Source organism: Melospiza melodia, chromosome 3, assembly GCF_035770615.1.
Source record: "Melospiza melodia melodia isolate bMelMel2 chromosome 3, bMelMel2.pri, whole genome shotgun sequence".
NCBI lineage: Eukaryota > Metazoa > Chordata > Aves > Passeriformes > Passerellidae > Melospiza > Melospiza melodia.
The window spans coordinates 140,298,741-140,325,423 of NC_086196.1; the positions used below are offsets into that span (position 1 = coordinate 140,298,741).

General features: G+C 65.9%; 3 protein-coding genes and 3 non-coding genes across 8 annotated transcripts; 3 read left to right on the forward strand and 3 right to left on the reverse strand.

Annotated features, from left to right (window-relative positions):
* The first annotated feature begins 798 nt into the window (after nucleotides 1-798).
* On the forward strand, nucleotides 799-5,026 carry SLC30A3 (solute carrier family 30 member 3). Its single transcript, XM_063153299.1, has 8 exons — nucleotides 799-889; nucleotides 2,266-2,429; nucleotides 2,502-2,648; nucleotides 2,724-2,877; nucleotides 3,355-3,553; nucleotides 3,658-3,763; nucleotides 4,054-4,188; nucleotides 4,390-5,026. Exons 1-8 carry the CDS (start codon nucleotides 807-809, stop codon nucleotides 4,533-4,535), a joined length of 1,134 nt encoding a protein of 377 aa, XP_063009369.1. The 5' UTR covers nucleotides 799-806; the 3' UTR covers nucleotides 4,536-5,026.
* A 105-nt stretch (nucleotides 5,027-5,131) lies between these two features.
* GTF3C2 (general transcription factor IIIC subunit 2) lies at nucleotides 5,132-15,200 on the reverse strand. The gene is made up of 18 exons (XM_063153298.1): nucleotides 15,068-15,200; nucleotides 14,646-14,961; nucleotides 13,552-13,840; nucleotides 13,029-13,123; nucleotides 12,664-12,741; nucleotides 12,339-12,437; nucleotides 11,608-11,835; nucleotides 11,282-11,393; nucleotides 11,078-11,195; nucleotides 8,705-8,736; nucleotides 8,396-8,525; nucleotides 7,795-7,939; nucleotides 7,389-7,550; nucleotides 6,860-6,947; nucleotides 6,625-6,753; nucleotides 6,342-6,473; nucleotides 5,859-5,966; nucleotides 5,132-5,751 (listed from the first exon to the last, which is right to left on the reverse strand). The coding sequence occupies exons 1-18, from the start codon at nucleotides 15,198-15,200 to the stop codon at nucleotides 5,548-5,550; spliced, it is 2,598 nt and encodes an 865-aa protein (XP_063009368.1). The 3' UTR covers nucleotides 5,132-5,547.
* A 367-nt stretch (nucleotides 15,201-15,567) lies between these two features.
* LOC134416892 (U1 spliceosomal RNA) lies at nucleotides 15,568-15,731 on the forward strand. Its single transcript, XR_010027443.1, has one exon. It is a non-coding gene; the product is annotated as a U1 spliceosomal RNA (small nuclear RNA).
* Nucleotides 15,732-17,163: 1,432 nt separating this feature from the next.
* On the reverse strand, nucleotides 17,164-17,327 carry LOC134416893 (U1 spliceosomal RNA). The gene has a single exon (XR_010027444.1). It is a non-coding gene; the product is annotated as a U1 spliceosomal RNA (small nuclear RNA).
* A 1,632-nt stretch (nucleotides 17,328-18,959) lies between these two features.
* LOC134416894 (U1 spliceosomal RNA) lies at nucleotides 18,960-19,123 on the forward strand. The gene has a single exon (XR_010027445.1). It is a non-coding gene; the product is annotated as a U1 spliceosomal RNA (small nuclear RNA).
* Nucleotides 19,124-20,651: 1,528 nt separating this feature from the next.
* On the reverse strand, nucleotides 20,652-26,626 carry EIF2B4 (eukaryotic translation initiation factor 2B subunit delta). 3 transcript variants are annotated; one of them, XM_063153300.1, is made up of 13 exons: nucleotides 26,545-26,626; nucleotides 26,428-26,471; nucleotides 26,145-26,283; nucleotides 25,565-25,774; nucleotides 25,286-25,368; nucleotides 24,999-25,090; nucleotides 24,547-24,661; nucleotides 24,203-24,279; nucleotides 23,912-24,014; nucleotides 23,601-23,728; nucleotides 22,155-22,335; nucleotides 21,092-21,272; nucleotides 20,652-20,892 (listed from the first exon to the last, which is right to left on the reverse strand). In XM_063153300.1, exons 1-13 carry the CDS (start codon nucleotides 26,558-26,560, stop codon nucleotides 20,693-20,695), a joined length of 1,569 nt encoding a protein of 522 aa, XP_063009370.1. In that variant the 5' UTR covers nucleotides 26,561-26,626; the 3' UTR covers nucleotides 20,652-20,692. The 3 variants fall into 3 exon arrangements, with proteins under 3 accessions (XP_063009370.1, XP_063009373.1, XP_063009372.1); XM_063153303.1 differs by having other exon boundaries at nucleotides 26,175-26,283; nucleotides 26,545-26,575; XM_063153302.1 differs by having other exon boundaries at nucleotides 25,565-25,771; nucleotides 26,545-26,575.
* Nucleotides 26,627-26,683: the final 57 nt, after the last annotated feature.

Consider the following 26,683-nt stretch of genomic DNA (forward strand, 5'->3'; position numbering starts at 1 on the left):
TGGTTCACGATCTGCCGGGTGTCTCCGGGGACCCCCGGAGCCTTTTCGCAGCCGGCTGCCCCTGCCCGTCCTGAGGCTGTTCCTGCCCGGTCAGGACCGGCCCTGCCCCGTGCTGGCCCTGCCCAGGCTCCTGGCCCGGCTCCGCAGCCCGTCCCGAGTCTCTCCGCAGCACGGAGCAGCCACGCTCGGTGTCTGTCGCCGCGCTGAGGGGGCTCTGCCTGGCCGCAGACGGGGCCGGACTCGGCACCGAGCCCGGGGGGCGCCGGTGGTTCCTGAGCCCTGAACGCCCTGCTCCGGGCTCGGCCATGCCGGTGCAGCCCCTCCGGCTCAGCCAGCCCGCGCTCCCGGCTCTTCTCTCGGAGGATCGCGGGGGGACAGCGCCAAAATCCTTCCTGCAGCCCGAGCAGACGCGGTGCCCCGCTCTGCCCTGTGCACCGGCTCCGGCCCCGCGGCAGGCGATCCCCGCGGTCAGGCACGATCCCCGCCGTGCCCGCTGCTCCCCAGCTCCCCTCCGGTCCCTCCCGTGCTCAGACGGATCCCAGGATCAGTTCTGTCATCGCCTGCCGGGGACGGGAGGCGCGGCGGAGCCCTGGCCCCGAAGAGCTTCTCCCGCGAAAGCAGCGCCCTTACACGCAGCTCCGGTGTCTTCTCCCGGAGATCCGCCGGGCCGCCCCCGCCCCGAGCCCGGAGCGGCGGCAGCGGGGTGGGACCGCCCCGCCACCCGCGTGTGGGCGGGACCAGGGGCGGAGTCACGGCAGGGGCGGGGCTCGGCGGTGCCGGTGCCCGCGGTGCCGCTCGCTCCCGGGATGGAGCCCCCGACCGGCACCGAGAGCGCCCGCCTGGTCAGCCCGCGGGCCGGCCGCGCCGACGGCAGCCTGCGCCTCAAGAGGTACCGCCGGCACCGCCAATCATCACCCCGGCACCCATCCCCGGTACCGATCACCCCGGCACCCATCACCGGCACCCATCACCCCGGCACCATCACCGGCACCCGTCCCCGGTACCCATCACCGGCACCCATCACCCCGGCACCGGTCACCCCGGCATCCCATCGCCCCTGCATCCACCACCGGTACCCATCACCCCGGCACCCATCGCCCCGGCACCCATCGCCCCGGCACCCATCACCGGCGTCCTATCACCGGCACTCATCACCCCGGTATCCCCACCACCGCCAGCACAACTCCATCACCGGCGCCTCCGGCACCGACGGCGCTCCCACCACCGGCACCCCCGACACTCCGGTCACCACCGGCACCTCCATCAGCACCGGCACACCATCGTCCCGACAGCCCCATTACCGGCGCTAGCACGTCCGTCACCGGCACCCTGATCACTCCGTCACCCCCAGGCTCCCCGGCAATTCCTCGCACCGTCACCCCCATTATCTCCCGCATCTGCAACCCCCGGTCCTCCCGCATCCGCTCGCCCATCATCCCCGGCACCTCCATCGCCCCCATCGCCCTCGGCTCCTCGGGCACCCCCGCAAGCCCCCGGCACGTCGCGCAGCTCCCACCGCCGACACCGGCACCCCCGGCACGTCCCTCCCCGGCCGCCCCCGTGCCTTCATCCATCCGAGCGGACACCGGCACCTCTGCAGTCCCCGCGCCAGCGCTGCCCGCCCGCCGCCTGCGCCGCCACCCCGCCACCGGCACGCTCAGCCGCCGCCGGCACCTCCGCTCGAGCGGAACCGGCCCCGCCGTGCGCCAGCCCCGCTCCCCGCTCGGGTGTCCGTCCCGCACCTATCGGCGCCCAACGTCACCCACGCACACGGGTACCATCCGTCCATCCATCCATCCATCCATCCATCCATCCATCCATCCATCCATCCATCCATCCATCCATCCATCCATCACCCACCCACACCGGCGCCGTTCATCCGTTAGCCCCCGTCCCGGTGGGCTGCCCGTCCCCGCTCCCGCACTGCTGCCCCACGCACCGGGACCGGGACCGGGACCCGGCCCCCGCCGCCCCTTCCCCACACCCCGCGTCTCCGCCCCGCTGGCCGGTCCCGCAGCCTGGCCCCGGGAGCAACACCTCGCTCCCGGCTGCACCTCCCCGCGGTACCCCCGCAATTTTCGGTTCCGGCGGGAGACCCGTGCCACCGCCTGCTGCTGCCGCCGGTCCGTGGCTGCTCGTCCCGCTGGGAGCGGGGGTTCCGCCGGTGCCCGACGCGGCCGCATAGCAGGGGGCGGCAGCAGGACCCTCGGGGGGCCTGGGCAGGAGCCCCGAGCCGGCGCTGCCGGCAGTGACCCCCGGCCCCAGTCTCTTCACAGGCTCTGGAGATCCCTCAGCACCGGCGGCCCCAGACCCGCGCTGCCGCTGCAGCCCCCCGAGCCCCAGCCCCGGGCAGGGCCGGCTCCAGGCCCGCCGGCAGCTGAGCGTCGCCTGCGCCGTCTGCTGCCTCTTCATGGTCGGGGAGGTGATAGGTAACGCCTGTCCCCCAGGCGGGCCCCGGGGTGCCGGCAGGGCGCGGGGTGCCAGCTGCTCTGTGCCCGCAGGCGGATACCTGGCACACAGCCTGGCCATCATGACGGACGCGGCCCACCTGCTGACGGACGTGGGCAGCATGTCCGTCAGCCTCTTCTCCCTCTGGGTGTCCAGCCGCCCGCCCACCAAGACCATGACCTTCGGCTGGCACCGCTCGGGTGAGCCCAGGGGCGCGGCCCTGCGGGCTCCGGGGACCCCAGGCCGGGTGGGCGCTGATGGGTGTCACCCCACAGAGACGCTGGGTGCGCTGGCCTCTGTGCTCTCCATCTGGGTTGTGACCGCGGCCCTGGTCTACCTGGCGGCCGCCCGCATCATCAGCAACGACTACGAGATCGAGGCGCGAGCCATGCTGGCCACGTCTGCCTGTGCTGTTGGTGTCAATCTGGTGTATGTGCCACGTGTGCAGCCGAGCTCCCCATCAGCTGAGTCCTGCCCCTCTGTGACCCCAGCTGTGCCCCCAGGTCACTTTGTGTCCCCGTGCACCAGCCTTGTGTCCCCAGGCACTGCCACCGCCACTTCCCTGTGCCCCACATGCTCAGGGCTTCCAGTCCATGTGCCCATGTCTCCACTCCCCACACTCCCGGGTCCCTCAAGCAGCACCTCCCAAGCCGTGACGAGCCCCAGGACCAAACCCCTGCCCTGTTCCTGCACACCTTCCAGCCCTGCTGCACCTCCCAAGCCCTGTCATGAGCCCCAGGACCAAACCCCTGCCCTGCTCCTGCACACCTTCCAGCCTTGTACACCTCCAGCCCCACTCCTCCCACTGTCCCCAGCCCCAGGTGTGACACGTGTGCCCCCTTTGCCCAAGCAGGGCCCCCACACACGCCCTGTCAGTGTGGCACTGAGCCATCCTGCTCCTTGCAGCATGGCCTACATCCTGCACCAGTCCCCTGCTGGCCACAGCCATGGCACAGGAGCCTACGAGCGGCTGGAGAGCTCAGGGTGCTGCCAGCCCAGCCCCGTGCCTGGCAGCACCAGCGTGCGGGCAGCCTTCGTCCACGTGGTGGGTGACCTGCTGCAGAGCATCAGCGTCCTCGTGGCTGCCACCATCATCTACTTCAAGGTGCCCGGGCTGGGCCGCCCCAGCGCTGCCCGTGGGAGCAGCAGTGCCACACAGGGTGCCACGTGGGCTCTGCCCCCAGCCTCACAGAGACCCCCTCTCTGCAGCCCCAGTGCAAGATCGCAGACCCCATCAGCACCCTCTTCTTCTCCGTCTTCGTCCTCGGCTCCACCATCACCATCCTCAGAGACGTCTTCATGGTCCTCATGGAAGGTGAGCACTGGGTGAGAGGGGTGCGAGACCCGGGCACAGGGTGGGCACAGGAGCTCCTGGAGCTCCATCTGCCGCAGCACTCTGCCATGAGGCAGCTCCCCTCTTCTGTGCCTCCCCTGCCCTCCCTGAACCCCCTCCAGTTCTTCCTCTCCAGCCAGCCAGGTGCACTGGCCCCAAGGTGAGGCCTGTGTCACCCCAAAGCCACTGTGCCCAGCCTGGCTGCCCTGGGGGAGCCCCCAGCCCCAGCCAGGTGGGTGCTGTGTCCGTGTGACCGGGGGTGCTGCTGGCAGGGGCTCCACGAGGGCTGCACTTCGACGCGGTGAAGGAGGCGCTGCTGGGAGCCCGCGGCGTGCGGGGCGTGCACGACCTGCACCTCTGGGCGCTGACGCTGAACCACGCCGCCGTGTCGGTGCACGTGGCAGTGGGTGAGTGACCTGCACGGGGCATGGGTGGGGGGTCCCATGGCCGTGCCAGGAACCAGCCCCTGCCCTGCCGGGGTCCCATGGCCGTGCCAGGAACCAGCCCCTGCCCTGCTGGGGTCCCATGGCCGGGGTCCCATGGCCGGGGTCCCATGGCTGGGGTCCCATGGTCGTGCCAGGAATGAGCCCTTGCCCTGCTGCTCCTAGATGCCGGCGCTGACACGGAGATGGTGCTGCAGGAGGTCACTGCCCGGCTCCAGAGCAGGTTTGGCTTTGCCCTGTGCACGGTACAAGTGGAGCAGCACCAGGAGGAGTCAGCAGGCTGTGCCCACTGCCAGGACCCCCGAACCTGAGACCCCCACCTGCTGCTACGTTGGGCCAGATGTGGCCCTGGCCCCAGCTCCTTGTGCTAGAGCAGGGCAGCGCTTGAGATCCCATCTCCCCTCTAGCCACCCCACTGCTCCTGCAGAGCCCTGGGGTGGGACAGTGACTCCAGTATGGTGTCCTGGGGGGACAGACACAAGGCCTGGCCTGTGGAGCACAGGGGCCCCCTGGAATCTTCACTCCCTGCTGTGCCACAGCTCCCGAGGAGGTGGAATCCTGCCCCACCACGCGGTCCCCAAGGAGCCCGTCTGTCCTGGCAGGAAGGGACATCCCCCATGGGGGCCCTCAGACCCGGCCTTGGCCCCAGCCCCCCGTGCTGCTGCCTGGGCTCTGTCTGAACCCTCCTGTGCCTGGCCCTGACCCATTCCCTCTGCTGAGTCGTGCCTGTGCCCCTGGTGTCCATCTGTCCATCTGTGCCAGCAGCGGTGCCAGCGCTGCCAATAAATGTGTTGGAGCAGCAGCAGCAGCAGTGCAGCAGACAGAGGGGCACGGGGAGGGAAATGGTGGAGTTGGGGGTGGGGCCCCTACAGCCACACCTGCCCTGGTGCCAGCACCAGCACAGCCATACAAAACCAACCACGTTTATTGTGCACAGCTGAACACAGCTCAATGTGAGCGACTCCACGGCTCCCGGCCCTCCCCGCCCTCACTGGGCACTCCCTGGGGATGGAGGCGAGCACAAGCACAGCTCCAGCTGGTGGAGCCCATGCGGCTTCACAGGGTCACACCCACAGCTCAGCCCTGGCCACTCCAGCCCCACCAGCCCAGCTCAGACCAAACGGGGCAGACAGACCCTTCCAGGGCCAGAGCATCCCAGGGCACGGCTGGGAGCAGCTGTCCCCCTGCAGCAGACACCCATCAGGAAAGCAGCACCACCAGAGAGGGCCCACAGCCCCATGCCAGCACAGCTGGCCCAGCCCCAAGCCCCAAGCCCTGCCCAGGGTGAGCACATTGGCAGCAGCATGGTGAGGCACTGATGCCCTACTCCCCTGGCAGCAGGGAGGGCTCAGGGGGGCCAGGGCTGCCGGGTGTGCCCCCATAGAGGACGCTGAAGCGGGCCTGGCACTCTGGGAGCAGCTGGCGGCCCACGGAGGCCAGCCCTGCCAGGCAGTGTGCCCGCACGATGCCCGCCTGCCCGCCCGACAGCAGCCAGCCCCGCGAGTCCAGGTTGGGGCTGAAGCGCACCTGTGGAGAGAGGAGCCCCTGAGGGACAGGGCTGGCTGCTGGGACTCGGCGCCAGGGCACAGCAGAGCCACCCGAGCGCTGGGCTGGGCTCACACTGTGCCACCCACCTTGTGGAGGGCCTCCAGCTGCAGGCGGTCGAGGCTCAGCTCTGCCTTCAGCTCCTGCACGTGCATGCGCCGCACGGGCTCCCGGCTCGGCAGGTTCTGGAAGCTGCGCTGCAAGGGGAGGCACCACCTTGGGCTGCGGGCCCGGGGCAGGAGCAGGGCATGCAGCGTGCCCCCAGCCCTGCCCCAGCAGCATCGCCCGCCCTGCCAGCCCCTGCCCAGGCACAGCCCCCCAGCCCTGCCCCAGCAGCATCTCCAGCCCTGCCACAGCCCCTGCCCAGGCACAGCCCCACCAGCCTTGCTCAGGGTCAGACTCTGCCATTCCCCTGCCCAGCCACAGCCCCCATTCCTGCTCAGGGTCAGACCCTGCCACCTCCTGCCCAGCCACAGCCCCCCAGCAGCATCTCCCACCCTGCCACCCCCCAGCCCAGCCACAGCCCCCATTCCTGCTCATGCCCAGACCCCGGCTGCCCCATCCTCCCGTACCAGGTCGGTGTCCTGGAAGCGCAGGTAGCTCCTGGCTGCCATCTCGCTGTAGCGATGGGTCCGGGGCAGGCTCTGCTCGCTGCCCTGGGGCCCCTCAGGGCTGCACGGCAGCAGGTCAGCTTTGTACACGGGCTGTGGGCGAGAGGCACAGATCCTGCTGCTGCTCTGCACACAGGCACCCCAGGCTCCGGTGGGATGGGGGCTCAGGACGCTCTCCTGTGGTCCCCTGTCCCCGCTGGCTCTGTGTGCTGGGCTGGGCCCCCCAGGAGTGATGGTCTCTTACAAATCTGCGGTCCGAGGAGCGCTTGACGTTGAGGGGGTTGACAGCCAGGTCAGGCAGCACGGCTGCCACCAGCTCGCCGGTGATGTCACCCGCAGCCACCGTGTTCAGCCAGTCCGAGCCAGAGATGCTCTGCAGGGACACAGGGCTGGAGGGCACGGGGCTCCCGCCACCAGCCCGGGGCCCAGCTGGGCCTGACCTGGCCACGGGGACCGAGGGGCCCTGCCCTGGCCCTTACCCACACGGTGCCCTTGCGAGGGGCCACAAAATAGGCCTTGAAGCCCAGGTACCCGGCGTCGATGTAGTGGATCCCACAGAGCCCGTACCTGTGGGAAGGCACAGAATGAGGCCTGGGTGCCTGACTCTGCTGCCACCAGAGGTGTGAGAGCCAGGCACAGCCACCTCCCCACAGAACTGGCCCAGGCTGTGAGAGCCAGGCACAGCCACCTCCACAGAACTGGCCCAGGGTGAGGGGGCTGTTCCTGCTCCAGCAGCATGGCACAGAGCCCAGAGCAAGCACAGGCAAGGCAGCTCCCAGAGGCCAAGGACTCACTGAGCTCCCAAACCCCTTTAGCAGCACACCTCTTGCTCACTCCAGGGGTAGGCCATGCCCTGCCCACCCTGCCTCTGCCCAGGGTGGCACGGCAGAAGGGATGCCACGCTTTGCTGCTGCAGTGTGACACAAGACAGGCAGAGCCTGCCCCTGCCACGGCACAGCGGCGCAGTCCCAGGGAGGGGGAAGCTGGAGCAGGCCTGGCAGCACTCACGGGGCGTAGCAGTTGTCCTGGGCCACGGTGATGCCGTTGTAGGGCAGCAGCCAGGCCACCTCGGTGCTCAGGAAGCGCTTGATGCTGTTGATGGGCTCGTAGAGCCGCCGCAGGTCCCAGAACTTGATCTTGCGGTCGCTGCCCACCGTCACCAGGAAGTTGCTGAGGAGCAGCAGCACGAAGGCAGCGCTGAGAGCCCAGCACGGAGCTGTGCTCTGGCCCAGCACAGGGCTCAGGTGGCCTCAGCCCTGCAGCAGCTCCAGTGCCCTCACCCTGGAAAGCCCAACCCAACCCCTCTGGGGCTGCCGTTGGCACCACGGCCTCTCGAGCCCTTCTTGACAAAAGAGCTGCTCCTGCAGGAGGAAGCTCCTCTCCTGGCAGCACCTGCGGCTGCTCCTGCCCTCACCTGTCAGCCTTGCACCACTCAATGCTCCGGACTGCCTGGTCATGGGCCAGGAAGCAGCGGAAAGGGTAGAGCTTGAGGGAGGCGTCGGGCTGGTGCACGCACTGCAGCAGGGATTTGGTGAGCAGGTTCCACACTGCCACGGTGCCTGTGGAGAGACCGTGTCCATGAGGCACTGCCAGCAGCACGGGTGCTTCAGCAGGGCACCAGCAGCAGCACGGGCAGGGCTGTGGGAGCTGCAGAGCACAGGGGCCACGCTGGAGCTGGGGCTGAGAGCAGCACAGGGCACAGGCAGGGCCACAGCACACAGGGGCCAGGCTGGAGCTGGGGCTCCAAGCAGAGCATGGCAGCAGGTGCTGGCAACACAGCACAGAGCTGTGGATCACTGCAAGCCCAGCACAAAACTCCACGCAGGCAAGTTCAACAGATGGGGACAAGCCCAGAGCTACAGACAGGGATGCCCAGTGCCCAGCCTGGAGGTGTGTCAGAATGACAACAGCCAGCCCAGAGGAGCCTCCCCCTGGGCAGGGCTGGGGCTGCAGTGCCTCTGCCAGGGCGAGGGCTGCTCGCCCGGCGCTGCTGCAGGGCACAGAGAGAGACTCACCATCATAAAAGCCTGCTGCCAGGTGATGGTGGGGCTTGGAGGGCATCCAGGAGAGGCTGAAGCACTGCCCACACTCAGGGGCATGGCCTGCCTGGACGGAGCCCACCTGCAGCGTGGCGATGCACTGCACCTGGGGGCCAAGGAGAGCCCTGGGTCACAGCCCTGCACGGTGCCACCCGTGCCCCAGGGCCTGGGGTGGGCAGGGCACTGCTGTGCCCCTCCAACGCTGTGCAGGCGCCTCGGCTCCCCAGGCTCTGCCACCTGCACGCTGGGGAAGCTGGCAGGGATCACCACGGCAGGAACACTGACCTTGCAGATAAGGTGCTTGTGGAGGGACCCATCTAGAAGAGAGCAGAAGGGGGTCAGGGCAGGCTTTGGCTGTCCTGGGAGCTCCCTGCCTGGAGCCTGGATGGCAGCTCCTCACGGCCCTGGCCAGGGCTCCCAGCCCCTGTCCCACCATTCCCTGGAGCAGTGCCCCAGCACAGCAGGAGCTGAAGCACAGGGAGGAGCAAACAGGTGGCACGGGACCCCCAGGAGCCAGGCCTGCCTCTGTGCTGGAGGAAGCAGCCCCTGAAACACCCTCAGGCAGAGATGATGGGCTCCTGCCCCACCGTGACCAGCACCAAAGCTGAGGTGACACGGTGACACACAGGGGCCAGACCTGACTCTGGGCACGGCAGAGCAGGGCAGGGAGCAGCTGTGCAGGGTCCATGGCTGACAGGACTGCAGCAGCCAGGCAGCACTGCAGGGCAGGCTGCAGAGACCCCACACACAACAGCTCAGGGCAGGACACCCACAGGAGCACCACACACCTGTGTACCAGAGAATCCTCCCCCCCAGTGAGAGGGGAGCTGTGGGGACCTGTCCCACATCCATCGGGCCTGGGGTCCCTGACCCCCAGCGTGGGACTGTCCCCAGCACAGTGACAGGCACGTCACAGTCTGGAACCTGGCAGCCACGGGGGGAGACACAGAGGAGCTGTGCATGCTCCTGGGCACAGCTGTGACAGCCAGAACGCAGTGCCAGCCCCAGCTCTGCCCCACAGGAACACAGGGATGGGGGTCGGCAGTGCCCCAGGGACAGCACAGGGATGTGATCCCCCGTGCCCCAGGGACAGCACAGGGATGTGATCCCCCGTGCCCCAGGGACAGCCAGCACGGTCTGGGAGCCCCCAGCAGGGCCTGTCAGCACAGCCCGGCGCTGCTGCTGTGGCTGGAGAGCAGCTCCAGCCCAGCCCTGAGCACAAGGAGCGTGCGTGCAGCCGCAGCCAGTGATGGGGGGGCCCTGCACGATGCGCCCCGGGGGCTGCGGCAGCGCCTGGCACCCGCAGCAGCGCGGGCACAGCCAGCACGGGGGGCACGGGGGGCACAGGGAGCCGTTCCCACTGCCAGGGGGGAGTGCTGTAGTGCCGGTCACAGCTCAGTGCCCACAGCAGCTCAGGGGGGCACGGGGGGCACAGGGAGCCATTTCCCACTGCCAGGGGAGTGCCGTGTGCTGGTCACAGCTCAGTGCCCACAGCAGCTCGGGGGGCACAGGGAGCCGTGCCCACTGCCAGGGGGAGTGCTGTGTGCTGGTCACAGCTCAGTGCCCACAGCAGGTTGGGGGGCACGGGGGGCACAGGGAGCCGTTCCCACTGCCAGGGGGGAGTGCTGTAGTGCCGGTCACAGCTCAGTGCCCACCGCCAGCACGCGCCGGCCATCAATCCCGCTCAGCCCGGCACAGTCATTACAGGCACCATTAGCCTGAGCTGGCCCAGCACTCCCTGTCCTGCCCTCGCACACGGAGCAGGCTGGAGGGAGCAGCAGGGAGATGGGGAATGGCTGGGGACACGCTTTGTGGCTGCACTGCCACACGCTGCACCCACAGGGACGCTGCTGAGAGCCCCCTGCCAGTGCCCAGCCACATCCCAGCCAGGCCGCTGCAGTGCCCCTCAGACAGAACCAGAGCAGCACTCTGCACGTGGCCTCCTCTCACACAGGCTGCGAGCCCTTCTGGATGAGCCCCAGCTGAGGCTGGAGCCCTGCTCCCCTGGAATTCCACAATGGAATTGTGGAAGCTGCTGGAAGCAAGGCTTTGGCACTGGGGCTGGGATCTCTGGGCACAAGGGTACTCAAAACAGCCCCCAGCACCAAAAAGCAGCCTGGGATCCCACACAATCCCTGTGGCAGATGCCAGGCTGGGGGCAGCAGGGTCCCAGTCCCGGGGATCAGGTGGGCCCATTCCCCACCATGCAGCCCCCAGGCTGGGCACAGCCCTCTGGCAGCCCCCTGGCACAGCAGGCTCCTATGGGCAGAGGTGCCCAGCCCAGGATCAGGTGGGCCCATTCCCCACCATGCAGCCCCCAGGCTGGGCACAGCCCTCTGGCAGCCCCCTGGCACAGCAGGCTGCTGCGGGCAGCAGGGTCCCAACCCAGGATCAGGTGGGCCCATTCCCCACCATGCAGCCCCCAGGCTGGGCACAGCCCCCTGGCAGCTCCCCAGCACAGCAGGCTCCTATGGGCAGAGGTGCCCAGCCCAGGATCAGGTGGGCCCATTCCCCACCATGCAGCCCCCAGGCTGGGCACAGCCCCCTGGCACAGTAGGCTCCTATGGGCAGAGGTGCCCAGCCCGGGGCTGGCAGTCCCACCCTGGCACGGGTGGAGGAGGGCCAGGACGCCCTGCTCAGCAGAGTGGCTCTTCCTACCTTTTACCTGGGTTGCCTTGGCGTGGAGCAGGGCCTCGGGGTGGGGCAGGGCGTACACCACCACCCTGCCGTCCGAGAAGGCAGCGGCCAGCAGGCCCAGCCGGCTCATCTCCGGGTGCTGCGATGGACAGATGGCTCAGACATGGATGGGGGCACCTCCCAGGATCCCTGGGGAGCCCAGGGGCAGCCCTGAGCAGCACTCACCACGCGGGCTGCAGTGGGCGGCTCCCAGGCCCCGCTGGGGCAGAACTTCATGTCCCACACACAGCCGTGGTCAGCAGCGATGGCATAGGCCAGCCTGGCCTTGCTGGCAGAGCTGTGGGCGTGAGTTTGGCCATGAGCAACACTGCAGCTGGTGCCCAGCAGCTCCAAAACCCTCCAGGGTACACCACCAGCAGGGCTGGCCAGCAGCACAGCCCCCTCAGGGTTCAGGCTGGCGCTGGTGGCTCTGGAGAGGACCAGCCTCACCACCCACACAGCCATGGGGACACAAAACGAGGCAGGGCCCAGCCATGGGCCTGGCCACTCACCCCTGCTCCGTCTGCAGCGTGCCCAGGTCCCAGAGCTGCAGGAGGGCAGGCCCTGAGTGCAGCCCAGACACGCTGTGGGTCTCCTCCATGCTCCTGTGGCAGGACACGGCCACGAGCTGCGGGGCTGCGGAGCCCTCGGGCGTCGGGCACCACGCCATGGCCCACACCGGGCCGCCCACGAAGAACGAGACATCGCGGCGCTCGGGGTGCGGCTGCAGGGAGCTGAACCTGGGGGCACAGGGGTGAGGGAGCTGAGAGCTGAACCTGGGGGCACAGGGGGAAAGGGGCTGAGAGCTGAACCGGGGGGCACAGGGGTGAGGGAGCTGAGAGCTGAACCTGGGGGCACAGGGGGAAAGGGGCTGAGAGCTGAACCTGGGGGCACAGGAGTGAGGGAGCTGAGAGCTGAACCTGGGGGCACAGGGGGGAAAGCTGCAGGGAGCTGAACCTGGGGGCACAGAGGTGAGGGCTGCAGAGAGCTAGGTCAGGGGCTGGTGGCACCCCAGGGCACAGAACAGGCTGGCTGCCCAACCCATGGGGGCAGCCCTAGGGTAACCTGTGGTGCAGACAAGTCTGGGGACACCCTGACAGGCACTGTCCCTCTGGGCCTGGGGACACCTGACAGGCACTGTCCCTCTGGGCCTGGGGACACCTGACAGGCACTGCCATGCCAGGCAGGGGACAGCCTGCCAGGCCACAGACAGCCTGCTGTCCTGGGACAGCCCGTCACACACCTGTTGAGCCTGTACAAGGCACCGTCGTCCTTGATGCCCTCGCGCTGGATGGAGAACAGGGGAGACTCCTCCTCTGCGGGCAGGTACGGGGCAGCCTCGCTGTGCAGGCACAAGTGAGAGCAGCTCTGCCACCCCTGCCAGCCCCCCAGCACCATGCCAGCCCCCACACAGCCCCGCTGCTGGCCGTGCTCCTCCACAGCCAAACCCGAGAGACCCCAGAGCCCACAGCAGATACACACAGGGGTGTGGGAGCACAGGCCACCCATCCCCTTGCTCACCCCAGCCACTTTTCCTTTGGCCTGCTCCCTCCCTGCTCCCAGGGTACCTGTCAGAGAGACACGTCCACCTGTGTGCCACTGGGATCCAGTCAGGGAACTCCCACTGCGAGTGCTTCTGCTCCCGCCTGCAGGGCACAGCAGAGCTCAGCCATGTCTGCATGGGCATGTCCAGCCCCTCCTCACACCCTCCCCAAGCACGAGCAGCACCCCTGCCTGCATGCTGGGCACAGCCTCCCCTCCTGCAGCACAGCCCTGCCCTTGGCAGCCCTCCCACCCCAGCAGAACAGCGACATTCCCGAGGCAGGTGCCCCTTCACCCTTGTACCTGTGCCAGGGTGGCACCAGGGCACACGCACTGCCCCTGCAGCCCCCCTGAGCCTCGAGCACCCCGAGTTCCCCGAGTTCCCACTCACAGGCTGCAGGTAAGGCTGGAGCTCTTCTCCACTGGGGCCATGATGGAGTTGTGGAAGCCGTTGGGGGCGAGGCCTCGGCACTGGGGCTTGGATCTCTGGGCACAAGAGCACACTCAGAGCAAGCCCTGGGGAACCACCTGTCCCAGAGGGAACCACCACAGCCCCCGGGAACAGAGCCCTCCCCAGCCACTGCCAGCATGCCACACTGGGCTGCAGACACACAGCACCTGTGGGGACTCCCAGGAGCCCTCAGGACCCCCTCAGGACCTGCCTCCACCTCCCCCTGCTCCCTCTCCCAGAGCTCCTGTCCCTGCTCCCACTGCCCTTGTGCCTGCCCCTGTGCCACCCTGTCCCTGGCAGCAGGGATCCTGTGGGACAGCAGGGCCATTGGAGCTGTGGGTGCAGGGACACAAACAGGGACAGCAGGGCCATTGGAGCTGTGGGTGCAGGGACCCTGTGGGACAGCAGGGCCATTGGAGCTGTGGGTGCAGGGACACAAACAGGGAGCCAGCCCTGCCCTCACCCCCGCGGCCGCCGTCCTCCCGCCGTGCCCTCGGGGTGCCTCCAGCTCTGGCTCCGACGCCTCGCTGTTGAGCGTGTCGCTGCCCTCCTCCTCCTCCTCCTCGGCCTGCAGCCCCTCCTGCGAGGGCACGAAGTCAGCGTCCCGGGCGGGGTCGTCGCTGTCCGCGTCCTCCTCCCTCCTCCTCCTCCTGCGGCGTTTCCCCGGGCCGCGCTCGGGCTCCTCGGCGGGGGCAGGGGGCTGGCACGCCGGCATCAGCTCCTCGGCCAGCTCCTGCAGGTACAGCAGGGCCCTGCACGCCAGGGCAGCGCCCGCAGGTGAGCACGGCCCGGCTCGGCACGGGCGGGCCAGCCCTGCCTGCCCCCGGGCCGTGCTCGGGGCAATGAGCAATGAGCCTGCTCTGAGCACCGGCCTCCCCCTCCCTGAGCTCGCCCTGCTACCACCAACAACTCCTCCTGCTCTGTCAGGAAGCAAGGAAATTCCTCCTGCCACAGGCAGCTGCCGCGCCCTGCCAGGGGCTCCCGGATCCAAACACATTCCCTAAAGTGGGGAAGGATTGGTCTGTGAGGAATCAGCACATGCCACCCCTGCCAGCCGCCCAGCACAGCCCCGGGCGTGCACTTTGTCCACAGCAGGGGACAAAGTGCTACAGGGCAGACACTGAGACCCTCTGGGGACACAGATCCTTGAATCATGGAATGCCTTGGGGTGGGAGACACCCTAAAGCTCATCCAGTTCCACCCCCTGCCATGGGCCGGGACATCTCCCACCAGCCCAGGCTGCTCCAAGGCCCATCCAACCTGGCCTTGAACACTTCCAGGGATGGGGCATCACAGCTTCTCCGGACAGCCCGTGCCAGGGCCTGCCCACCCCAAAAGGAGGGGTTTATTCCCAATGTCCCACCTAACCCTGGCAGTGGGGAGCCATTCCCTGTGTTCTGTCCCTACAGCCCTTGTCCAAAGCCCCTCTCCAATTATTCTGTGCCCTTTGGGCGCCGTCAGAGGCTCTGAGCTCTCCCTGGAGCCTTTCCTTATCCAGCCTGAGCACTCCCTGCTCTCTCACCAGAGCACAGCTGCCCCCGGGCCACCCGCACTCACACTTTGGCCGCTTTCCTCTTGGGCCGCCCGCCCCGCGGGCTCTCGGGGCCGTTCCCGTCCTCGCCGCCGCCCAGCGCCTTGTCGGCCCGGAGGGGCTCCGGTGCCCGGGACAGCTCCAGCAGCAGCACCTCGGCCTTGCCCTTCCTGCCGCGCCGCCCGCCGGCCCGCGGCGCCGCCGCTGCCCCGTTGGCGGAGCTCTCGCCGCGCCGCTCCGCCGCGCCGTGGGCACCGGCTCGGGGCCGCCCCGGTTTCCTCGGGGATTTGGCGGCCGCTGCTCCATCTTCACCGTGCAGAGCTCCCGCCGGCAGCTCCTCCCCTGCCCAAAACACCGCGGTTAGCGCAGCACGCAGCACCGGGCCCGGCGGCACCCCCTCGCACCCGGGGAGCGCCCCCGCCTCGCTCCGCCCGCCCCCGGTACATACGGAGCGCTCTCTGTTCACCCTCCCGCTCCCCACTACGGCTCCGGCTCCGCCCGGCAGAACCCGATCGTCGTCCCGGCCGCTCCCGGCCGCTCCGCTCCCGGCACGGCGGCCCGCGGGCGGCGCCTGACGCCATCGGGGGCTCCCAGAGCCACGGCCCCGGTGCGGGCCGCGCCGCCAGCACCGAACCGGAACCGGGGACGGCCAATGGATGACGTCAAAAGGACGCGACGAGTGTGGGCTGAGCCGGTCAATGAGCCATCGCTTAAAGGGCGTGTCCATGCAAATGAGATCGCCGCCGCGCGGCATGCCGGGCCCGATCCCGCGCCAAGCCCGCGCTGTCCCGGCGCGTCCGCGGGCTTGGCGCGGGCCGGGCCGTGCCGGGCCGTGCGGGCCGGGCCGCAGCGCGGCAGGGCCGGGCGGGGTCGGGGCCGGGCCGGGCCGGGCGTGTGCTGGGCGGGCGTGCGTTGTGCGGGGCAGGCGGGCGTTGGGGCGGGTGGGGCATACTTACCTGGCAGGGGAGACACCATGATCAGGCAGGTGGTTTTCCCAGGGCGAGGCTCATCCCTTGCACTCCGGGTGTGCTGACCCCTGCGATTTCCCCAAATGCGGGAAACTCGACTGCATAATTTGTGGTAGTGGGGGACTGCGTTCGCGCTCTCCCCTGGTTTTCCGGTTCAAAAACAGGAAAAATTCGCGTTGGGTCACTTAGAACGGTTACGAGCTCTCAAGGCTGCCAATGTCGGCGCCTCAGCAGCCGCGCTCCGGCGCGCAGATGCGTTCAGCAGACGGCGCGCAGCTCGATCGCAGCTTCCCCGTCCCGTCCCCGGTAGGTGGCTCAGGGACAGCCTCGGGTCCTGAAGGGGCTCCCGCCGTGCCCTCCGCAAACGAGCGCTGCCGGTGCCCCGGTTATTCCCCGCTGGAACTGGAGAGCGGCTCCCGAGGGGGGTCAGGAATGCCGCGTCTGGAGTCGGGATGATCCTGGCCGGTCCCACCCCGACCTGCGGGCCCAGGGGAACACGTGGCGGAGAGCTGGTCCGAGCGGTTCCGGGCCGTTCCGAGCCGTTCCGAGCGGCTCCAAGCCGTTCCGAGCGGGTCCGAGCCGGGCAGGAGGCGCAGAGATGCCGGTCCCGCTCGGTGATCGCTGTCCCGGTCACACCGATCGGGTCCGCGAGTGCTGCCGCACTTCCAGCGACGGGAACTCATGGTCCTTGCGAACCACAAGAGTTGATATAAAAGGGAATTCATCCCCTTTCTTGCTGAATAGAACAAACCACGTACAATGTTGTGCTTTGTCGGAACGCAGGAAATTCCTCTGGCTAACCTGGAGGAATCGAGACCCTGACAGGGGGCTCGGAGACCTTGACACGGAGTCAAAAACACCTGTGCTTTCCATTTTAGCTCTTGGAAAAACCATTTGCCAACCTTGTATGAGGATTCACAAGCCTTTACGAAAGATTAAGTAGAATGATAGTTTATCACAGGGTGAAATGTAGGATTTTGGAGTTTTTAGAAGGGGGGTCAGGAGGCAAGATGGAGGAATCTGGGCATGTCCAGTCTTTCTCCTTCTTCTTGGCCTCCATCTTCTGCTGTGATGGTGGCACTTTTCGGTTGGTTCAGGGCAGAGACAGACTGTCTAACATAGGTGATAGGTATGGGGAAATTATTGTAAATAATGTACACGGAGATTTTAGTATAAAAGATAAAGCCGCCTCTGAAGGTGGTCACTGTGCCTGAACCCGACCTGCCAGACACACCTCGGGGGTCAGAGAAAGAATGTTATAGATAAGAAATAATAAACAACCTTGAGAACGAGAACAGAAGAATCCTGACTCCTTCTTCGGCTGCCGGGCTGGCAAGAGAGACTCCCTAAGACATCTCGGGGTCACCATGACCATAGAGACCTCCGGGAGTGCTGAACCGTAACAAACGAAATGCGCGGCAAAGGAGGCTTTTAGCTGCAAACACAGAAAAACGCGCTCTGAAAAGGACGAGCGGAAGAGCGAATGAGAACAAAGTAACTGCCAAGAACAGAAGGTAACGAAACTCCGTCCGCTTTCAGAAGGTGTTACATTGATTCTGTCATTAACCAGGAAAACCAGGGGAGAGCGCGAACGCAGTCCCCCACTACCACAAATTATGCAGTCGAGTTTCCCGCATTTGGGGAAATCGCAGGGGTCAGCACACCCGGAGTGCAAGGGATGAGCCTCGCCCTGGGAAAACCACCTGCCTGATCATGGTGTCTCCCCTGCCAGGTAAGTATGCCCCACCCGCCCCAACGCCCGCCCGCCCCGCACAACGCACGCCCGCCCAGCACACGCCCGGCCCGGCCCGGCCCCGACCCCGCCCGGCCCTGCCGCGCTGCGGCCCGGCCCGCACGGCCCGGCACGGCCCGGCCCGCGCCAAGCCCGCGGACGCGCCGGGACAGCGCGGGCTTGGCGCGGGATCGGGCCCGGCATGCCGCGCGGCGGGGAACTCATTTGCATGGACACGCCCACAGCCGCGGCAGCGCCGGTACCGGCCCCGGGCTCTGCTCCCGCCGGCCGGGCCGGGGCTGCGCCGCTCCGCGCCCCCGGACCCGCGGCAGGGGCACCCGGGCAGCTCCAGCGCTGCCTCCCGATACAAAATCTCGACGGCCAAACCGAATTTTATTTCTGTGTTTCTTTATTTTAAAGCGAGCAGGCAAGCAGCGCTGGGGGGCCGGGCAGGCACCGCTCCCCTCACGCACACACCGCTTACACGTTCACCAGCGGGTATGAACTGTTTCTAAGGCGACAACGCATTTTCCAGTGCGCTTGGTTAGTCCGAATCAGCAAATATCAATGAGCTGGGATCAGCCATTTCATAAGCTTTCCAAGTAGTTGTCGGCTTCCTGTCCTTCTTGTGGTCAGCTGAAGGGAGGCATTTCACCCGTGTCTCCTGCAGAATTTTTGTCTGGTACCAGTGCACCAAGCTTTTTGTTATACATAAGCATTTCATTGCTTTGTTGCAATATCCCTTAGCTTAACCACCACTTCCTCTATTTTATTCTAAGCATCAATCGTTTTTGCTTCCTCATCTCTTTACTCTACTATACTTCTTCTATTTTTTTTTTTTTTTTTTTTGTTCTATGCTTTATTTGGTCAGAAAGTTTCAAAACCGTTCTTTGTAGTTATCCCGGGGGACTGGGTTAACTTTTGCAGCAGCAGATACAGGCATTTGCTGATTCCATTGCCCATCGACACGAATCACAAAAAAACATTTTTCACACTCTCCTTGCCGGGGCCGGTCCCTCGTTTGCTCAGCCCTGCCGAGCGCTGACGGCCCGGCTCGGTCCAGCTCCTGTCCCGGTGCCGTGGGGCTGGCCCGGGTCGGTCCAGCTCCTGTCCCAGCTCCTGTCCCGGTGCCGTGGGGCTGGCCCGGGTCAGTCCAGCTCCTGTCCCAGCTCCTGTGCCGGGGCCATGGGGCTGGCCCGGGTCAGTCCAGCTCCTGTCCCAGCCCCTGTCCCGGTGCCGTGGGGCTGGCCCGGGTCAGTCCAGCTCCTGTCCCAGCTCCTGTCCCAGCTCCTGTCCCGGTGCCGTGGGGCTGGCCCAGAGCCGGCGCGGGCGGGGAGGGGACCCCGCAGCCCCGGCCCGGCCGGCGGGAGCAGAGCCCGGGGCCGGTGCCGGCGCTGCGGCGGCTGTGGGCGTGTCCATGCAAATGAGTTCCCCGCCGCGCGGCATGCCGGGCCCGATCCCGCGCCAAGCCCGCGCTGTCCCGGCGCGTCCGCGGGCTTGGCGCGGGCCGGGCCGTGCCGGGCCGTGCGGGCCGGGCCGCAGCGCGGCGGGGCCGGGCGGGGTCGGGGCCGGGCCGGGCCGGGCGTGTGCTGGGCGGGCGTGCGTTGTGCGGGGCAGGCGGGCGTTGGGGCGGGTGGGGCATACTTACCTGGCAGGGGAGACACCATGATCAGGCAGGTGGTTTTCCCAGGGCGAGGCTCATCCCTTGCACTCCGGGTGTGCTGACCCCTGCGATTTCCCCAAATGCGGGAAACTCGACTGCATAATTTGTGGTAGTGGGGGACTGCGTTCGCGCTCTCCCCTGGTTTTCCTGGTTAATGACAGATCTGAATGATACCCCGGTGTAAGTTCTGTCCTCCTGCTAATGCTCGGTTTCGGACGGGACCTGAGCCGCGGGTTCTGCTCTCCGTGGTCGGTGACCGGGCGGTGGACAGCCGGCGGCCGCGGGAGCCGCGGGATGTGGGACCCGCGGGTGCTGAAGGCGACCCGCGAGGGGTCTGGGATTCTCCGGCAGGTCCGGCAAGCAGCGAGGGCAGCCCGGTCCGGTGGTGCTCTCGGTGTGCGGTTCGAGGATAGCCGAGGGTTCAGGGGCATCCCAGGGCGCTCTCTCCGAACAGGCCGTGCCGGTGCCCAGGAGACAGATCCCATTCCCTGCAGTAAGTGGCCAGTAGATCCCTAAAGGGGCCCATGGACTGCTGCCATCGAAGGGGGGATGATCCCGGCCTGTCCCACGCCGTGTCTGCAGGAGCAGGGAAACACCCCGGTGAACGGGGTCCTCGGTGAGCACCGTCTGGGTCACACCCGGCCGAGTCTGCCAGTTCAGCCGGACTTACAGAGTGGGAATTTGGTGCACCCCGAGTCGGACCAAGTCTCTGCCCGTGTGTCCCTCCCGCGAGGTCGGAGGGCTGGCCGGCACGCTAATCCGAGTCTTGCCGTCCCACCGAGCGCTCTGTGGGGCCGGAGGCGCTTCTGGACCCGCGGGCCGGAGCCTGGAGAGAGCCTGGGGCATTTAAGCAGAGATGGAGATGGGGCAGGGATGGGCGCCGAGGCCCCGTGGAGTCGGGCTTGCAACACTGCTGCTGTACAGACTGCTACAAACAACGTGTGCACACCACCTGTAGCTAGGCAGCCTTGATCACAACTCTCCCTCCAAACAAGGATATCAGAGAATACCAGCACCATCTCCCCTAACACAAATTATGCTGCAGTGGTGATGTCGCACGGGCCAGCACACCCGGACTGCAGCTATCTGCCCGGTGTAATTCCTTCCGTGCGCTGTGAGCCCGCAGCTCCCGCACGGCACGGCCTGGCCCGGCCCGGCCCGCACGCGGGAGGGCAGAGGGGTTCCTGACCGGGCTGTGTCCCGTCATGCCGCGCGGTGGAGTCAATTTGCATGGACACGCCCCGTGAGGGCTCGGCTGGCCCTGCCAGAGCAGCAGTGAGATTTGCATGGCCCCGCCCCCGGCGGCAGGCTCCGCCCCCGGCGGTCCGGGAGCCGCGTGCCGGTGCCGGTCCCGCTCGGGCCCCGGAGCACCGCCGGTCGTTCCCGCTTCCCCGCTCGGGCACGGCCGGCCCCGCGGGGTACGGGCGCTCTCCGGGGCTGGTTCCAGAGGGACCCTGGCTGTCCCCCACCAGCCCAGCTCGGCCAGGGGCCATCGACACACTGTCACGGATTCCCCAGAGGACGGCCTGGGGACAGGGAAGACCCATCTATGCTGCAGCATGGAGTGGGAGGAGAGGCCCCAAGGAAGGTGCGGAGCTGTGCCAGCTCTGGATGACATGGATGACACGGGTGCCAGGGCTCTGCCACACCACAGATGGCACACACAGAGTACTGGGGCCTGGTTTATTAGTGTCCATGCAGCTGCTCCAACTACTGATCCACGTTCTTCACGCGCAGGACCACAGGCACTGAGGTGCAGGGGATCATGCCCAAGTCTGTGATGACCAAATCCACTAGGTCTGGGGGCGTCACATCATAGACCAGGTTAAGCAGGCGCAGGGACTTGTTCTCTGCCCAGCCCCCAAGCTGGGCCTGGCCCTTCCGGAGCACAATCAGGTCATCAGGGTCATCTGCAGAGAGTGGAGAAGCAATCAGGATCGTGGCGGGGACAGCACCTCTCCATCCTGCCCCTGGAGCAGCACATACCACCCCTGCCTGCAAGGGACCCCCTGCCCAGGAGGGGGGATGGCAGGGCCGAGCAGCCCGTCATGGTATGGCAGGCACTGGGAGAGAACGTGCCAGCTGGGGGGAAAGGGACAGAAGGCGTACCCAGCTCGTTGGAGACAAAGGAATCTGTCTGCACCCGCTCACAGAACTTGTACGTCTCGCAGCAGACGAGGACGGGCACGTTGTAGGCCTTGGAGACCAGCGCGATCTGCGAGGTGCCCACGCGGGACATGACAGAGCCATTGGCCAGCAGGGCGTGGGCTCCCAGCAGCACCTTGGACACCTGCCGGGGAAACACAGCCTCTGTCACGCCTTTGGTCACGCTGCAGCCTCCCCTCTCACCATGGTGTTAACTGAGAAATCCCTTTGCCAGGATTTCTTCTCCTGGGAAGCTGGGAAGCTTCAGCTCCTCCCTGTTTTGCTGCTTTGGAATGTGATTTGGAGACTGTTCATCCAGCATGCAAATTGTTTTGATTTAATGACCAATCATGGCCCAGCTATGTCGAGGCTCTGAGGAGTCACGGGGTTTTATTATTCATTCTTGGTATGCCTTCTGATGTATCCTTTCTCTTTCTTCAGTATAGTTTTAGTATAGCATAAGATGATATGATATGATATGATATGATATGATATGATATGATATGATATGATATGATATGACATGACATGACATGAGCCTTCTGAGAACTTGGAGTCAGATTCTCATCTCTCACCTTGTCCTGGGGTGTGACCATGTTCACAAGGGTATTAGGATGAGGGAAGAGATGAAGATCTGACTCTGTGTTTCAGAAGGCTTGATTTATTATTTTATGATATATATTATATTAAAACTATACTCAAAGAATAGAAGAAAGGATTTCTTCTAAGAAATCCTTAAGAATAGAAAAGAATAGAAAGAAAGAATAGAAAGAAAGAATAGAAAAAGAAAGAACGATAACAAAAGCTGACTGTGATTGGCCATTAATTAGAAACAACTAACATGGGCCAATCACAGATGCACCTGTTGCATTCCACAGCAGCAGATAACCATTGTTTACATTTTGTTCCTGAGGCCTCTCAGCTTCTCAGGAGGAAAACTCCCGAAGAAAGGATTTTTCATAAAATATGTCTGCGACACCGGGGCCCTGACAGACCCCCCACTCCCCAGCACATGGCAGCCCCTCACCTCGGGCAGCACGTAGGAGATGGCGTTGATCATGACGTAGGTGCAGTGGATGCCGTGCCGCACCAGGCGCCGCAGCGTCTCGCGGCCCTCCAGGCGCGGCCGGCTGTCCACCACGATCACGCGGAACGCGCGGCCCTGCTTGGCGTGGGCGTCGCACAGCGTGCGGTTCACCAGCGACGAGCTGCACAGGGCAGGGCCGTCTGTCAGGGGCTGCCCTCCTCCGGAGCAGGCTCCCGCCGGGCCACGACGCTGTCCTCATGCTCAGTGCCCACCCTCATCCTCAATGCCCACCCGCATCCTCAATGCCCACCCTCATCCCCCTCATCCTCAATACCCACCTGCATCCTCAATGCCCACCCTAAATACCCACCCTCATCCCCAACGCCCACCCTCATCCTAAATACCCACCCTCATCCTAAATACCCACCCTCATCCTCAATATCCACCCGCATCCTCAATACCCACCATCATCCCCCTCATCCTCAATGCCCACCCTAAATACCCACCCTCATCCCCCTCATCCTCAATGCCCACCCTCATCCTCAATGCCCACCCTAAATACCCACCCTCATCCCCAACGCCCACCCTCATCCTCAATGCCCACCCTCATCCTCAATATCCACCCTCATCCTCAATGCCCACACTAAATACCCACCCTCATCCCCCTCATCCTCAATGCCCACCCTCATCCTCAATGCCCACCCTCATCCTCAATATCCACCCTCATCCTCAATACCCACCCTCATCCTAAATACCCACCCTCATCCTCAATATCCACCCTCATCCTCAATGCCCACCCTCATCCCCCTCATCCTCAATGCCCACCCTAAATACCCACCCTCATCCTCAATGCCCACCCTCATCCCCAACACCCACCCTCATGCTCAACGCCCACCCTCACCCTGGTGAGCGCTGCCCCTCCAGAGCCCTCCTGCCACGATGGCTCCCAGGGCACAATGTCTCCCTGTCCTTGCACAAGGACACACCCTGGGAAAGGTCTCAGCCCTGCCTGGAAGCAGCACTGACCTCCCTGTCTGTGACAGCACAAGGGACTCTGCCACTCCACAGCCTCTCACCACACTCCTGCCCTGCACTGGCCTCCTGCCCCTGCTCCTTGCTCTGCCCAGCACACACAGCATACCCAGACTCCTGCTGCAGCAATCTCTGGTTCTTTTCCCCACCTCTACTTCTTGGGATGCAAACTGCTGTATTTTTGCTTCCCGACATTTGGCTTTGTTGCAGTTTGTTTAAAATCCAGTGAACAGCCCTGGCTGCTCTGTAAGTGCCCTGGGTGGAGGGAGCTGTGGCTCTGGGGCTCCTGGAATCCAACTTCACACCAGGTAGGACAGTGCTGAGCCCTGTGCAGGACCAGCACAGCCTCCCCTCCCACGCTGCTCCATTCCCTCCTCCTACCCATGGGATCAGCTGCCTGTGCTCCATGCTCACCATCCATACACCAGGATCACGTCGTGGTCATTGATCTTCTCAAAGGCAGACCTTGAGATGGCCTCAGCTGCCAGGACAATCTTCTCTCGCAGGTATTTGTCGATCACGTCCTGGAGCTTCTCCTTTGCCTGGGGAGAGACATCACATACAGACTTTCCTGCTCTCAGCAGCTCCCTGATTTGAGCCAGGTCGGGATCAGGCTCTTGCCCCTAGTAACAAGCTTTCAATTCCACTGTTGTGAGTCTGCATCCCATCCCTGCTCAGCTCCTTCACCCAGGGCCTGGAGCCTGCCACGGAGCAAGGCCACTCACCTCATCCTCTCTCAGGGTGTCAGGCAAGCACGATATCTCCTTCTTGAGGAACTTGATGGCATTGCCCATGCTGGCTGAGAGAGGCCGGCACTGGTTCAGGAAGCTGCAGAAGAAAGGGGCTTAGCTCCAAAGCAGCCTGGAGGGCCAAGGCAGGGAGAGGGACGGTGGGCAGGAAGGCAGCAGCCTAGGAAAGTCAGCCAAAGTTTGGGTGGACACCAACCCAGAGACGTGAACAATGGACCACACTCTGTGGAGCTTTGGTCCCTCTGCTCTGGCACTGGGAGCCCTCACCTGATGTGTGGCTTCAGCTTGGCCACCAGGTCCCGTGACAGCTCCTCGTTGGGGGGAGTGGAGTAATCCCGGATCAGCTGGGACAAGAAGAAAGGGAGGGTGATCTCAGGGCACAGGTGCTGGGGCACACACGTCGTGCACAGCCTGACACGCTGCCTGGAGGGGCAAAGGGTGCTCCAGGGACACAAACAGCAGTGGCAGCGCCACACAAGGACCCTGCCGTGCACGACCCAAAGGAAGAGGCTGAGCATGACTGAGCACAGACACAGCCCCAGCAGGAAGGGTACAGAACACACTCCTGCACGCAGCACAGAGCCCCTGCTGCCAGGGGGCTGCTCAGGTACCTGTTTGAAGACCTCGAGCAGCGCGATGCAGCGGGCATTGGAGCCGTTGATGATGCCCTGCGAGTACTGCAGGCCCAGGCGCATCACTGCGGGGTGGATCACTGTGGAGGGGATGCTGCAGGGACCAGGGGAGGGAGCTGTCAGCACCTCTGTGGCCCAGAACACCCAACATTTATGAGCCCCAGCCCAACAACCCAAGGAACAGCCCAGGAAGGGGGCTGGCAGTAACCTGAGGAGCCAGGCTTACCTCACAGCCCCTTCTCCTATGGCCCTGCACTCTCCTCATAACAAAGATACTAGGCTGCCCCTACTGCCAGTCCCCAAAGCAAGCAAAACGTCCCGCACCACTCCATCAGGCGTATCCCACATGCAGGACTATGACAGCCCTCCTGCAGAGCCGTTCTGCAGCCAGGCCAGCCAGAGCAGAGCCCTCGGCTGGGGAGGCCCTGTACCTCATCTGCTGCGTCAGTGGCTTCTTGCGGCTGTACTGGTGGAGGTGGGAGAACAGGTTCACCTTGGTGCCATAGTCCTGCCTCAGAGGTACCTGCAGCCAAGTGTGGTGATGGCTCATCCTGTGCTCTGCTCGTTCCAGGGCCACCAGTCACACCCAGCACTTGCTCAGGGCACGCAAAGTTCCCCTCTCCCCTTCAGAGAGCAGGCCTTGGTCCCACCATGTGCCCCCCAGGCCCTCTGCAGCACAGCTGCCCCAGGTGTGCAGCCTGTCACCCAGTCCTCCTACCTGCTGCCTCTCCAGTTTCTTGGCCAGTTTCCTCTGGGCAGCAGGGTCATCCACCTGCACATGCTCTGGCAGCCGCTTCACCACTGCAAGGATGGCTGGGATGAGACCAAGCTGCTTTGGTGCCCCCCAGATTCAGGGAAGGCAGGGCAGCACCCAGGGACAGGCAGAACCCAGAGCATGGATGGATGACACAGGCATCCCTGGCCCGAGCCCACAGCAGAGCCTCCCATCCTGCTCGCCTGCCCTCTGCTCCCCACCCCGTGGTGCTGACAGCCTTACTGGACTGCGGCTCGGTGGGGCTCTGCCGGGGCTTGGCCGCCGAGGCTGCCTGGCTCAGCTCTGCCTTCCTGGCCAGCTTCTGGGCCCGCTCAGCCTCCTGCTTAGCGCGGCGCTCCGCTCGCAGCTCCGCTTTGCTCTTGCCCCCCGCGGGTTTCTCGCCGTCACCGGGGCCATCAGCGGGGGCAGGGGGGGACGTGGGCTGAGCAGCTGCTGCGGGGAGGAAAGGGGAGTCTGTGCCCAGTCTGGCCGGGAGATGCAGCCCAGTGTGACGGGCAGCCCGCGGCAGGGAGAGCCCTCCGGGCCCTAAGGGGCTCCAGGCCCTCGGCACGGTGCAGCTGACTCGGCACGCCGGGGGCACGGCACGGCACGGCACGGCACGGCACGCCGGGGCAGCCCCGCGCTCCCGGGGCAGGGGACTGCGCTCTCTCTACTGCAGTGCCCACGGTAACGCGGCCGCCCGAGGGCCGAGGGCCCGGACCGGGGCTACACCCCAGGGGTCCCGCTGTAAGACCCTGCGGGCTCCGGGCGCTGCCAGCCCGGCGCTGCCCCGCTCGGGGCTCGCGGGGACGGCGGCGCTCACCCCGCGGCTGCCCCGCCTCGGGGGGCGCACCGAGCTCCGCGGGCTCGGCCGACGGCCCCTTCTCGCTCCTCTTCTTCTTCTTCTGCTGCTTCTTCTCCTTCCGCAGCTGCAGCTTCTCCTCCCGGGAGAGCTCCGGCGCCTGTGGGCACACACCGTCAGGCGGCCTGGCCCCGCTCCGCATCCCGGCCTCACACCGGCCCCGGCCCCGCTCCGCAGCCCGGCCTCACACCGGCCCCGGCCCCGCTCCGCAGCCCGGCCTCACACCGGCCCCGGCCCCGCTCACCTGCGGTCCCGCCGCCACTGGCGCAGCTCCCTCGGGGTTCGCACCTAGAATGACGGGAGCGTGAGCGCGGCCGGGTCTCGTCCCGGAGCCGGTCCCCGTGTCCGGTCCCGCACTCACCCTCACGCTCCGCCATGGCGCCGCCCTCAGCGCCCCCTGCCGGCCAGGCGGCGCCACGTGACCGCGCACGTCCGCCGCTCTCCGTGACGCGGTGACGTCACCCCCGGTGCGGGCCGGTCCGTTCCCGGGGCTCCCTCCG